The sequence below is a fragment of the Engystomops pustulosus genome, chromosome 5 (genome assembly GCF_040894005.1).
Source record: "Engystomops pustulosus chromosome 5, aEngPut4.maternal, whole genome shotgun sequence".
Classification (NCBI taxonomy): domain Eukaryota; kingdom Metazoa; phylum Chordata; class Amphibia; order Anura; family Leptodactylidae; genus Engystomops; species Engystomops pustulosus.
This window is the reverse complement of record NC_092415.1, coordinates 138,381,937-138,396,963: the sequence shown is the minus strand read 5'-3', so window position 1 is coordinate 138,396,963 and position 15,027 is coordinate 138,381,937. Positions and strand designations below refer to the sequence as shown.

The 15,027-nt window shown below is 40.0% G+C and overlaps 1 protein-coding gene across 3 annotated transcripts in view; it reads left to right on the top strand.

Moving 5' to 3' along the window:
* Window positions 1–15,027, top strand: part of GRB10 (growth factor receptor bound protein 10) — a 140,649-nt gene that overhangs the window by 47,644 nt on the left and 77,978 nt on the right. For all 3 annotated transcript variants that reach the window (XM_072153164.1, XM_072153162.1, XM_072153163.1), the window contains exon 3: window positions 9,957–10,041. In XM_072153164.1, the coding sequence (XP_072009265.1) occupies window positions 9,957–10,041 (85 nt within the window). The remainder of the gene's footprint in view (window positions 1–9,956; window positions 10,042–15,027) is intronic.

Sequence of the window (15,027 nt, the reverse complement as noted above, 5' to 3'; positions counted from 1 at the left end):
AGCTGAAAAATAAAGTTGTGCATATGAAAGTCAGTGATGCTAAAATTTATATTTTTGCCTAATTACTACTTATTCAGTAAAATGGGAAATGTTTTTTAAAAAGCCTACCGTATATTCCGGCGTATAAGACGAACCCCCTACTTTCCTGTTTTAAAATATAGAGTTTAAGATATATTCGCCGTATAAGACTACCCCTTTTCCAATGCATACAAAACACTGGTAAAAATTAAAAAAAAAGGACCATGTTAAATTCAAATCTGTTTTTTTTATTTAAATTCTTATGACATGCAGGTATATCAGGAAAACTGTCGCTCATAAACATAAGGCATGCAGCAACAACATTACCATCGGTATGCATAAAAACATTGAACACCATCCACCAGTAGCCATAATTAATGTTCCCCCCCCCCCCCCCCAGCAGTAGCCGTGATGTCCCCCATAGGTAATATCCCCCCCAAATAGCCATTTCCTAACTTTCACATATGCCCCCCCCCCCCCCAAATAGAAACAGGGCCCCATAGATTTAAGCAAAATAAAAAAAAATAACTCTTACCTAGTTATTCCGCTCCTCTTTGCGCTCTCTCTTCTAAAGACCGGCGCAGGCGACGGCTGATGACGCGTCTGCCAGGTCAGGTGCCGGGTCATAGACCTCAGCAGATCCGGCGCAGGCAGGCGCGACATTAAGCCTGTGCCGGCGTCGATGGATGAGGTGGGTGGGAAGGTGGGCGGATCGGGGGCCCGTTCAAATTTTAAATTGTGACAGCTCCGGGCCCTCCTGATCCAGCGCACGGACCAGATGCAGAACAGTCCGTGCGCTGTAAGGGAAAGGCCCCCGGCTCTCACAATTTAAAACATCTGCCCGCGGTGCTGCGCCGAGTTATCAGCGCAGCACAGGGGTCAGGTGCGGGCCTCCGTACCGCGATCGGAACGCCACTGTTTGCGTTTGCCGGCAGCCAACGCTGTGAAAACACCTGCGATCGGTGCTAGCAATATGCAGCAAAGACTTACCGGCTATGGAGAGGGCTCAGCCCGTGAGCCCTCTCCGTGCAGCGCGACCCGACCGCCGCCGTGAATACACGGCAGGCGGTCGAGATTACCAGCGTATAAGACGACCCCAGAGAAGACAGAAGATTTTTCTGTCTTCAAAAGTAGTCTTATACGCCGGAATATACGGTATATAAATAAGGTCTTTTCGTAATCATGGAGACCCATAGAATAAAAATAATATACTATTTTTACGGTATGGTAAACGGCCAAAAAAAACAAAAGTTCCTAAAAAAATTGATTTTCATTTCCTCCATCAACAAAGAGTTAATAAAATCTCACAAATTAGCTATAGATGCCCCAAAATTATGTACCAGAAAAGTGCATCTCATGTGGTAAAATAAGCCCCTTTAGGTCCACAATAAAAAAAGAAAAAAAATTTATAGCCTGTACAATGTGACATAGAAAATCTGATCTGGATGGCGCCTCCTTCCCTTCTATGCCCGGCCATGCGCCCATACAGCATGTCACCACCACATGTAGGGTATCGGTGTACTCGGGAGAAATTGGGTATCAGACTTTGTGGAGCCTTTTTTCATTTTATCCATTACAAATGTTTAATTTTCCACCCAAAATGAGTGTATTGTCAATAAATATTACAATTTGTAGACCGCGACTCCATTTTGTTTTAACCCCTATAAAACGCCTAAAGGGTTAACAAACTTCTTAAATGGTTTTTCATACGTTGAGGGGTGTAGTTTCCATAATGGGGTAATTTATGAGTCTCGCTATTATTTAGGCCTCTCAGTCAATTAAAAGTTGAGCAGGTCCATCTAAATATTAGTTTTGGTGATTTTTTCCCAAAAATTTTAAAAATGGCACCCAAATTCTGAGCCTCATAACATTCTAGTAAAATATGTGGAATCTTAAAAAACCATGCCAACATAAAGCAGACATTTGGGGAATGTAAGTTATAAATTTTTTTGGGAGCTATGATCTGCATCAAAAGTAGAGAATTTAGAGCGTTGAAAATAAAGAATTTTTGCCAAATTTAGTTTGTTTTCTCGTGAAATATTGTACTTCAATTTAGTTTAGTTATGAAAAAATTCTCAAAATCCCTTGGATATCTCATAGCGTTCCAAAGCTATAACCACTTAGTGACACAGGGCAGATTTGAAAAATGGGGCCGCGTCCTTAAGGCCAAAAGAGGCTGAGTCCCTTAGGGGTTAAATCCAGAAATATAAAAATCCTATCGTACAACAGTTTGTTTAGGCCACCAGGCAGGCACAAGGTCTATGAATCTCATGAAAGTGACACACAATTTTTCTTATGGGCAGCAAACCCCTAGTATTCTTCGTCTTCAGTCTTCCTCTAAGTTCAGAGAACCTCTTGCATGAAGAAAGAGCCTTCCTGATAATTCTATCTCCCAAGGACAACCCAGTAGCACTGGATACTTTGTCAACCCTGGGATGTGAAACTGGCCTCTGCCTTTCTGCCTCTACCATTTAATAACCAAACTGCTTGTAAAGATTCGGCAGAGCAGGGCCAGGTTGATTCTGGTCGCCTATGCTTGGTCAAAAATCTTTGCTTCCACTCCTTCATAAATTGGCAGTCTTGGGTCCAGTCTCTACTAGTCAGGAAAGACCTTCATCAGGGCCATCTTCTGCTTCAGGATTCAGGTTGTAAAAACATTTTCTCCTGGATCCTGTAAGAGAACCTCTCTAAGGGGAGGGTTTGTTGGAAGCAGTGATCCATTCTCTGGCTGCCTCTAGGAAACATGTTACTTCAAGAATATATTACAAAACTTGGAAGAAAATTTCTCTCCTACATTAATGAGAACCATTCTCAACCCAGAAACCTGAGCTTGGCAAAAATTCTAGTTTTTCTCCAGGGTGGTTATTCCAAAGGTCTGAAACCTAGCACCTTTTTTTTTTTTAATATTAATTTCTGCCATGTCAGCATGTTTTGATTATCCTCTAGCAGAACATAAATGGATAGAGATTTGTCAAAGCTATATCTAGGCTCTTACCAACCCTGAGATGTGACATTCCAAAGTGGTATTTATCATCTAGCCCTAGACTGGTTAACCCCTTAATGACCAACCTATCAGGATTCTACGGTGGTCATTAAGGGTACTTCTTCTGATGCGATGCCTTTCTATGGCGGCGTGTCAGAAGATTTTGGGACTTCGGACAATGTCTGTCTGGGATGTCATAGCCTAGTCCTGACACGAACACCCGGGATTGGAAAATCTCCGATACCGCTTGTTTGACCCCTTACACAGCGCGGTCAAGCATGACCGCTGCATGCAAGTGTCCCCACTCTGGATCGGAACCCCCTGGTGTGTGTACCAGGGGTTCCGATCCCTCCTGCGGCAGCCCCAGGTCCAGTAACCCATGTGAAACACTTAAAGGGTAAATAGAAGTTGTTTTGCATGCATTGAGGGGTGTAATTTATGGGGTTTTACTATAATATATGCCTTTTAAAAGTCCTTTAGGAGCTGAGTTATCCCTCAATGTGAGTTTAGGTGCGATTTTTAAACTTTTCTTAAATTGCCAAAAGTTCTAAGCCTCAACATCCTAGAAAAAGGAGAGGATGGATAAAATATTATTCCAACATAAAGCAGACATTTCAGAAATGTTAGATATGTGTTTTAGGGTAGCTTTATTTCCTTTCTGGAATGCAGAACATTTCAAACTTTTGGCAAAATTTTAGGAAAATCTTCATTTTCAAATTTTCATTTTTCCAGAATGAAACGCAAAACCTATCACTTAAATTTTACCATTATCATGAAGTACAATGTTTCAGAGAAAACATTCTCAATCGCCTGAAGGGTCAAAAGTTAATTTGTTAAGTCTTATTTTCAGGGAAGCAGGAGTAGTGCTATATGATGAAAGTACCTTCTCAAATTTGTCCACTAGATGGAGTATTCTTGCAGTGGTTTGCAAGGAAAAAAATGAAATCTGAGCTTCATATGTTCAGATCTTCTTCTTTTTAAGGATTTGGTAAAACTTCTCAACCAAATTGGAAGCCAGTCAACTGGAACATTCAGTCCACATCACAGCCTTGGTAGACAAGTTTTTCAGTGGGAATTGTTGATATAAGGAATTGTTAGATGCATCCCTAGGAAATAAAATGTGTTTTTGGAGTAGAAATATTCAGTATCTTAATGGTTATTGATTAGTCATTTGATTTTTGGTTACACTAACTATGTAATGGTTTGTTTCAGCCTTTAGTTTAAATTCTCAAATTTTACAAAATGTTCTTTAGGTCAAGGGGTTAGGGGAGATATTGCTCTCTAGAATGTACTTGACCTTTTCTCTGTAGGGAGAGGCTGGCTACATTTTCTGGCATGCAGTTTTGCGCTCTTTTGTAGATTTTAAATTTAACTGCCTTGAGAATGCTGTAGAGAAACTGATGCAGAATAATATTTTAACCCCTTAATGACCACCGTATCGGCTTTTTATGGTGGTCATTAAGGGTACTTCTGACACGGCGGCGCGTCAGATGATTTTGGGACATCGGGTCCTGCAAGTGCCGGTGTCGGGCTGTGATCTTACAGCCCAGACCCCGCACTAACACCGGGATCGGAAAAACCGCGTGCAAGTGTCCCCCGTGGATCGGACCCCCCGGTGTGCTTACCGAGGGATCCGATCGGTCCTGCTGCTGCCCCCGGGTCCGGCGAGTGACCCGGGGCTTCTGGCTCCTCTACCCGCCGGGTTCTGCCTTCCTGGCAGGACCCAGCTGTAAGTAACTGAGCATGCTCAGCATGCTCAGTTACTTACAGTATACATTGCAATACTAGTGTATTGCAGTGTAAAGGCTTGAACAATCAATCGGAAGATCGTTTGTTCAAGCCAAGAAGTAAATGTAAAATAGTTAAAATGATTTACTTTATATAATAAAAAAAAGTCCCATAATCTCCCCAGTTACACAAGAAATGCAAATAAAGTATATAAAACACAAAAACACGTATATATTTTGTATCACCGCGTCCGTATCAATCTGTACAATAAATCTAAATCGATATTGAACCCGCTCGGTGAACGACGTAAAAAAAACCTCGAAAAACGTCCGGTAATATACAATTTCTCATCAAACACAATCACAAAAAATGATCTAAAAAGTGATTTAAAAAAAGTTGCGTTCCCTAATATGATACAACTTAAAAGAACATCTCTTTTCGCAAAAAAATAAGCCCTCAACCAGGTCTGACAACAAAAAAATACAGAAGTTAAGGCCCTGAAAAGTTGTCAATAGTAAAAACAATGCGATATTCTCCAATATTGGTTTTGCTCAGGAAAATTGAGCAAAGATGAGAAACTATATAAATGAGGTATCACTGCAATCGTAGTGAACCAGAGAATAAAGATAAAATATTAATTTTATGTTACTGTGAGTGGGGGGGAAAAAATGCTAAAAATCCTAAATAAAAATTGATGATTTTGTTTGTGTCCCCCTTGAAATAGTTAATTCATTTTGGGGGTCTATAGCTTTTTCATGAGATTTTATTATCTATACATATGAATAAGCTATCATATGTTTGCATTACCAAAAAAATAAAAATTTATAGGTTGTACAATGTGCCAATACAAATCTGCTGTGAATGGCACCATCATTCATACTGTACTCGACCGTGCGCCCATACAGCAATTTACCACCACATATGGGGTATCAGTAAACTCCGGAGGAATTGGGCATCAAACGTTGCAGTGAGTTTCATCATTTAATTTATTCTGAAACTGTCAGTTTGGCCTAATTGAATGTATTTTCCGAAAAAATTCCATAGTTCCTAAATCGCAGGTCCATATTGTTTTTAACCCATGTGAAACACTTAAAGGGTTAATGGACTTAATAGAAGTTGTTTTACATACATTGAGGGGTGAAGTTTCTATAGTGGGGTAATTTATGGGGTTTTACTATTATTTAGGCCGTTCAAAGTCACTTGAAAGCTGAGTTTTGCAATTTTCATTTAAGTGAGAAATCGCACCTAAAGTTCTGCACCTCATAACATACTATAAAAGTGAGAGGATGCATAAAATATCATCCCAACATAAAGCAGATATTCTGTTAATGTTAATTATCAAGCTTTTTGGGTAGTTTTACTTCCTGTCTGGAAAGCAGAACATTTCAAACTTAGAAAATGAAGCATTTTTACAAACTTTTGCCAAATTTTCACTTTTTTTCAGAACGAATCGCAAAACTTAGCACTTAAATTTTATAACTAACATGAAGTACAATTTATCACGAGAAAACATTCTCAAAATCACCCGGATATGTTAAAGCGTTCCGACGTTATAACCAATTATCATGAGACATGTCAGATTTGAAAAATCTGGTCATTGAGCTGAAAACTACTGTCGGTGATAAGGGGTTAAACCCTGAGCCAAGTGGTTTTGCTCAAAAAATTATAAACATTCAGGACCTTGGGAAAGCTGGCTGCCCATACATAAATACATTACTTCCACATACACGGGCGCTGCCTGAACTGTCCAGACAAGACTAATCAACCTGGTGCAGCAATTGCTAACTTCTACGTGTTGGGGAAAACGTTCTGCCCAGCATAAGCTGGGAATACATAATCACAATAAGGCTGGAGCAGTGCATAATTGGGATAAGAGAAGAAGCGCTGAAGCATCCACAGGAGTGACAGCCTCATTTTATTTTTTTCTCTGCAAAACCACTTGGTTCCGTGGTTAACAAGGGGTTTCTGCATCAGTGTAGCAATGTATTATGAACCAAACATTACTTGAGAATGCTGTAAAAACAAATGGTAGATTTCCTTTAACTCCTTAAGGACGCAGCCATTTTACAGCTTAAGGCTCAGCCTGATTTTTTTTTTTTTTTTTTTTTTGATTCTGACTTGCGTCGCTTTATATGGTTATAACTTTTAAACTTATCAAAACGATTTAGTTTTTTCCCCCCACATGTTGTACTTCATTTTAGTGGTAAATTTTGGCTGATTTTGCATTTATTTAGAAAAAAAAGGTTTTGTTTTGAGAATTTCCCATTTTCGAAATTTGAAATTATTGCGTTTTCAGGCAGATATATTTACCACCTAAATAAGTTGCTGAGAACCATTTCCCATATGTCTACTTTACATTTTCAGAATTTTTGAAATGTCTGGATAATTTATTTTGATGTCACGCAGCTCACAAATCGAACATCGATTGTCTGTCTGTATTTTCAGAATTGTCTAGTTTGGGGATAAATACAGTTTTGACTGAAATTTTACATATTTAGCATCAACCCCCTATATAACCAACCCATTTTCAAATCTGCACCCCTCAAGCTATCAGAAACTGCTTTTAGGAAGATTAACGCTTTGAGATCTTCATAGTAATTACATCAAAATGGAGGTGAAATTTAGACTGGTCGGTTATACGTTCATTCAGCCCTAAAATTTACACATTTCCGAAAGATAAAATCAACAATGCACTTGGGAGAAATTGTAGAACAAATTGTAGAGACCAACCCCCCCTCCCCCCACATGTGGCCGTTGCTTGTTTTATGGGTACGAGGCGCAGAAGGGAAGGAGCGCCCTGCAGCTGCCAGGATTTTAGTTTCCTCATGGGCCCCTTTTGTAGGCTATAAAATTTTTGCTTTTTCGGTATTGGGGCCATGTGACATCTATATTTTTTTTTTTTTTTTTTTTTGCGGGATGAGATGCTTTATCCAGTGTTACCATTTTGGGGTTGGTATCCCCCCTACTGTTGAGAATTTAGAAAATTATGTACTGGATTTTTTTTTTTTTGTGTTCAGTTTAGCCTAATAATAATCTTTTTTTTTTTTTTTTTTTTTTTTTTTCTATGGGTTGATGGCTTTTTGCAGGACATGTTGTATTTTGCACCAGTATCATTCTGGATTACACATGTTTTTTATTGCATTCTTTTTGGGAGGGGTTCAATAGGTAAAAATCATAATTTTTGGCGGGTTTTTAAGGGGTTTTTTTTAAACTGCGTTCACCGTGCGGGTTCAATAATTTAGTTTTATTCTACGGATTGTTACAGACGCAGTGATACTATATACACTCACCGGCCACTTTATTAGGTACACCTGTCCAACTGCTCGTTAACACTTAATTTCTAATCAGCCAATCATATGGTGGCAACTCAGTGCATTTAGACATGGTCAAGACAATATCCTGCAGTTCAAACCGAGCATCAGTATGGGGAAGAAAGGTGATTTGAGTGCCTTTGAACGTGGCATGGTTGTTGGTGCCAGAAGGGCTGGTCTGAGTATTTCAGAAACTGCTGACCTACTGGGATTTTCACACACAACCATCTCTAGGGTTTACAGAGAATGGTCCGAAAAAGAAAAAACATCCAGTGAGCGGCAGTTCTGTGGGCGGAAATGCCTTGTTGATGCCAGAGGAGAATGGGCAGACTGGTTCGAGCTGATAGAAAGGCAACAGTGACTCAAATCTCCACCCGTTACAACCAAGGTAGGCAGAAGAGCATCTCTGAACGCACAGTACGTCGAACTTTGAGGCAGATGGGCTACAGCGGCAGAAGACCACACCGTGTCCACTCCTTTCAGCTAAGAACAGGAAACTGAGGCTACAATTTGCACAAGCTCATCGAAATTGGACAGTAGAAGATTGGAAAAACGTTGCCTGGTCTGATGAGTCTCGATTTCTGCTGCGACATTCGGATGGTAGGGTCAGAATTTGGCATCAGCAACATGAAAGCATGGATCCATCCTGCCTTGTATCGACGGTTCAGGCTGGTGGTGGTGGTGTCATGGTGTGGGGAATATTTTCTTGGCACTCTTTGGGCCCCTTGGTACCAATTGAGCATCGTTGCATTGCCACAGTCTACCTTGTATTGTTGCTGACCATGTCCATCCCTTTATGACCACAATGTACCCAACATCTGATGGCTACTTTCAGCAGGATAATGCGCCATGTCATAAAGCTGGAATCATCTCAGACTGGTTTCTTGAACATGACAATGAGTTCTGTACTCAAAGGGCCTCCACAGTCACCAGATCTCAATCCAATAGAGCATCTTTGGGATGTGGTGGAACGGGAGATTCGCATCATGGATGTGCAGCCGACAAATCTGCGGCAACTGTGTGATGCCATCATGTCAATATGGACCAAAATCTCTGAGGAATGCTTCCGGCACCTTGTTGAATCTATGCCACGAAGAATTGAGGCAGTTCTGACGGCAAAAGGGGTTCAACCCGTTCAACACCCGTTCAAAGGGGGTTCAACACTAATAAAGTGGCCGGTGAGTGTATGTGGGCTTTGTGTTATGATTTAGACTATTTTTAGTGTTTTGTCTCTGTTATGGACATTTTTATTTTATTGCTTTATTTTTTTGTTGATTAACATTTTATTTTTACTTTTTATTTTTACCATGGGACATGAACAAGCAATAATCTGATTGCTTGTTCATGATAATACTCATGTATTGCAGGGTATTAGCATATGCATGTGCATAGACTGACACTGCTAACACTTTGCCTGAAAGATGTCACAGGCGCCATCTTTCAGGCACTGCTTTCAGGCATCTCGATTGTACTTTTCAAATATTCTGCTATCTGATAACTAATATTTGTAGCGCAGTCCTGCAAGAGAATGTAGCCCCATAACCGTCACCCTTTGAATTTTAGGGAACCCAGAATTTATTACAGGTGACAGAAGTTTTAATGGCAGAGAGGCATGACTTTTTCCTGCAGTGGACTTTATGATAGAAGGGAGATGGATGTCATAGGAAGAGTCATAAAATTTTTTTTTTTTTTTTTAAGAACTTTTCAGCTAGATCATTATGAAATAAGTTGACTTGTGGCAAGCTCTGAATATAGACTGTCTGAAGAGAAGGATTCAAAGAATCAACACTTCTTTCATTGTCATTAACCCCTTCCTGTTGCACCGGACTAGTACGGCGCGCCTGGTCCCGGTGCATGGAGAGGTATTATTACTTCACTTATGTGGTATGATGATTATGATTTTTTTTTTTTTTTAGGACAGTGTGGAACAGACAACATCATGTACACAGAGGGGGGTGGTGGATGCTGGCTATACATCAAAACGTATATCCTTAAACCCAGGTAAGGCTTTGTTTTATTTCTGCCTCGCATGAAACTAGTGGAGAATCAATGGCTTTTTAAGTCTTCAATTTTCATGAATTACCCTCTTGTGTTAAATCTCAAATTGTGTTATACAGAAACTATATATAATTGATCAATATACCGTATACAGGCGGTCCCCTACTTAAGGACACCCAACTTACAGACAACCCATAGTTACAGACAGACCCCTCTGCCCACTGTGACCTCTGGTGAAGCTCTCTGGATGCTTTAAAATAGTCCCAGACTGCAATAATCAGCTTAAAATTGTCTGCAATGAAGCTTTATTGATAATCCTTGGTCCTATTACAGCAAAAAAATTTGAAACTCCAATTGTCACTGGGGCAAAAAAAAAAATTGTCGGGAACTACAATGATAAAATATACAGTTTCGACTTACATACAAATTCAACTTAAGAACAAACCTACAGTCCCTATCTTGTATGTAACCCGGGGACTGCCTGTATACTAGAGTATAAGCTGACCTGGATAAAAGCCAAGGTTCCTACTTTTACTACAAACTGGGAAAACTTATTGACTCATGTGTAAGCCTAGGGGTGGGATATACATTAGTATTGCAGTGCTCAAATTGTTTATGTCCCACCCTGGGGCAAAATAATTTAAATACTTTTTAAAACTATATTTACGAGGTCCCACCCCATATCAAAATCAAATACAACATAGAATAGCCGAAAAAACAAAACCTATTGGGCATCTCCACGTCCGTAACAGCCCGTAGAATAATATAAAATTGTCACTGAACCTCTAACCTCAAAGTAGTTGTCAAAAGTAACATTTGCCCCGACATGATGGCAAGAAAAAGTACAGCTTGTCCCAAAAAAAATAAGCTCTAAAATAACTTACTTCTTGTTTAGAGCTATGCCCATTAATTCAAGGTTATGCAAAACCAGATAATTTCTCACAAAATAAGTTCTATATTCTGCAAAACAAGTTAACCATGAAGTAAAACGAAAATACATTTTTTTTTTTTTTTTTTTGACCGCCGCCAAGAAAGATAATTAAATCCTGATTAGCTACTGAACCCACCCGTAAATTATGTACCTGAAACTAAGTTTTTCCTCCACAAAAAATATATTCCCCCATTTGCTGTAATGTGCATGTCATACTAAAACTCAGCATTATTTGAAGACCAAACCATGCTCCCTATGCATATTTAAGCATGGCACAACGTTCTACAACACCCTACAGGCTCTCTGCAGCCAGGAAATACACACACGTACACGCACACACACACGTGTGTGTGTGTGTGTGTGTGTGTGTGTGTACCCTATCCCCTTATGACTCCAGGTTTCCGGTGTGGGGGGGGGGGGCCATTAGCCCATTTCTTCCAGGCCTGGAGCAGAATTCCCTATTCAAGAGGGGATTACTCTGGATTTCACCTTTCTTCACCCCCCCCCCCCCCCCACAAGATTAAGTATTACAAATCCAGCATCTGGAAACAATCAGAGGACTGTCAGAAAAACCTTTTTCTGGATGAGGGCTAGTATTGTCAGGTCCCAAAATCAGAACTTAGTCAGGGGTTCTACTCTACTCTTCATGGCCTCCATTGATCTTGGATGCATACAATCACATAGCCATCCAGACTACTAAAGGTGCCTAAGGTTAGATATAAACATTTTTCATTTTCAGTACAGAGCCCTCCGCTTTGTGAAAACCTTTTGGAACGATGGAAATTCCAAAGGTAGTCTCAGTAATGGCAGCACTTATCAGAAGAACAGAGCATATTTATCCCTTATCTTGACTTTTTTTTTTTTTTTTTACTAGTAGGTCAGACAAACTGGTTCTAGATCAAATCTCCAGAGTGGTTGGTTAATCTAGAAAAGTCTTTAGAGAATCTAACCACATCCCTAAAAATAGATTTTTGGTGGTGGGAACTAAGGCAAGCTTCTTTTCTTAACCCCTTCACGCTCCGTGGCGGATATATCCGCCACGGAGCGCAGTGACTTAGCGCTCAGTGGCGGATATATCCGCCACGGCGCTTATGCCGGCTCAGCTCTGGATCAGAGCCGAACCGGCATTGGGAAACACGGGGTGCCGGCTGTAACTAATAGCCGGCACCCCAGTGTAACACCCGCGATCGGAGTTGTCTCCGATCGCGGGTGCTTAACCCGTTAAATGCCGCGGTCAGCGCGACCGCGGCATCTAACATGCATCTGGGGGGGTCTTTCCCCCACGATGGCCCCCCCCCCGAACCGTTTTCGGGGGGCGCCGATCGTTGCTATAGCAACTCTGGGGTCCGATCTGGACCCCAGAGTTACTTGCAAGAATTGCCGGTAAGATGGCGTCTGTGACGTCATCTTACTGGCACAGTGCCAGCCTATGCAAGTGTATAGGCTGACACTGATAATACTCTGCAATACATCAGTATTGCAGAATATTATCATGAAGAAGCAATCAGAAGATTGCTTGTTCATGTCCCATGGTATAAAAGTGAAAAAGTAAAAAAAAAAAGTTATTCAATAAAAAAATAAAGTCATAAATCACTAAAAATGCCCCAAACATATAAAGACATATAACTAAAAAAAAGTCTAAATCATAACACAAACCCCACATATATAGTATCACCGCGTCCGTAACAACCCGTAGAATAAAAGTAAATCATTATTGAACCCCCACGATAAACGCCGTAAAAAAAAAACTGTTATAAACCCTCCAAAAATTATGATTTTTACCTTTTCAATCCCACAAAAAAATGCTATAAAATGCGATCAAAAAACCATATGTACTCAGACATGATACTGGTGCAAAGTACAACATGTCCCGCAAAAAACACGCCATCAACCAGCTCCGTAGCCAAAAAAGTAACAATGTTATGCCACTTGGAAGACGGCAATACATAAATGATAGATTTTTCCCCACATTAGGGTTTTGTTTGACAAATTTAGTAAAACGTAAGAAAATATATTCATGTCTGGTATCCCCGTAATTGTATCGACCCATAGAATAAAGATAACATGATTATTAGGCTATACGATGAACACCAAAAAAAAAAAGTAAAAAATCCAGTACAGAATTGATGCTTTTCTACTCCTGCCCTCAAAAAAAGTTCCTAAATTTTCAACAATAGGTGATACCAACCCCAAAATGGTAACAATGGAAAAAGCATCTCATCCCGCAAAAAAAATGCCGTCACATGGCCCCAATAACGAAAAAGTGAAAATTTTATAGCCTTCAAAAGGGGCCAATGAGGAAACTAAAATCCTGGCAGCTGCAGGTCCCTCCTTCCCTTCTGCACCTCGCTGTGCCCCCATAACACAAGTCACAGCCACGTGTGGGGGGTCTTTGTACTCAGGAGAAATTGCAGAACAAATTGTATGGTGGGTTTTCTCTTTTTATATTTTGGAAATGTGTAAATTTTAGGGCTAAATGAACGTATAAGGGAACAATATGACCATTCTAAATTTCACCTCCATTTTGATTCAATTACTATGAAGATCTCAAGGGGTTAACAATCTTCGTAAAAGCTGTTTCTGATAGCTTGAGGGGTGCAGATTTGAAAATGGGTAGATTATATAGGGGGTTTTGATGCTAAATATGTAAAATTTCATTCAAAACTGTATTTATCCCCAAATTAGTCAATTCTGAAAATCCGGAAAAGCGATATTCTATTTGTAAGCTGCGGGACATCAAAATAAATTATCCAGATATTTCAGAAATTATGAAAATGTAAAGTAGACAAATGGGAAATGTTATTCAGCAACTTATTTAGGTGGTAAATCTATCTGCCTGAAAACGCAATGATTTAGAATTTCGAAAATGGCAAATTTTTTTGTAAATAAATGCAAAACTTATCAGCCAAAATTTACCACTAAAATGAAGTACAACATGTGGGGAAAAAACAATCTCAGAATCGTTTTGATAAGTAACAGTGTTCAAAAGTTATAACCATATAAAGCGAAGCAAGTCAGAATCCAAAAAATCAGGCTGAGCCTTAAGCTAAAAAATGGCTGCGTCCTTAAGGGGTTAAGAAAAAGAAAAGATGACGTCCACCATAACAAGGATCAGTTGGTCCCCAGTCATCTCCGTAAGGGAGGCAATGTCCTTACTAGGGTTTTTTACTGCTTCCATTCACACTGTTCCATGAGCTGGATTACATGCAAGACTGCTACAAAATTTTCTACTTTTTTTTTAAAGTTTTATTGAAAAAAATAATTATACAATAAACATTGAGCACCGCCTGCAAGCGGGATACAGTGTACAATTACAAGAAAAGTAAATATTCGTTATCATAGTCAACAGTGTATCATATTCAGTTGAGTTCTCATGGTGCTCATTAAGAGTACATACTAACATATTACACATTGGTTAGGTTTTTGGTGTTAGGATATATTTCAATTAACAGATTGATCTATCCACCAGTTAAGGAAACACATGAAATCTTTTGTTACATGGGGTGTATTTCTGGAGCAAGGAGAGGGGGGGGGGTTTATAATGAGGGTAGTCAACTGAGGCATATCACAATGAATTTCTCATCATGCACCAAACGCAACACCAGCCACTTATAGAGGTTGTCTGTAAATTTGCCTCCATTTCTTCTGGGGTGAAAGAGGTATGCGGAGAGTCACACCATGTCTTCCATACCTTATCAAATTTCTCAGGACATCCCCTGCGTTTGTAAAGCACCTGTTCATATGGAATGATTTGGTTAACCAATTGTTTCCATTGTGAGAGAGGGCTCAGTCGCCCATCCAGCGTAGGGCGATGGCTTTCCTGGCTATAAAAATGGAGATTCCCGAAGGAAGATCCTTTCATGGTGAGACCAGCTCTCCATCTAGGATGCCAAATGGGCATATCGATGGCGTGATAGAGGTTTTTTCAGGAGAATGGAGAGGTCTGTTATAGAGGACCAGAGCGTTGTAATATTTGGGCATTCCCAGTACATGTGCCAGAAATCAGCTGGGCTATGTGTACAACGTAGGCACTGGGGCGAGGATAACCTGCCCATTTT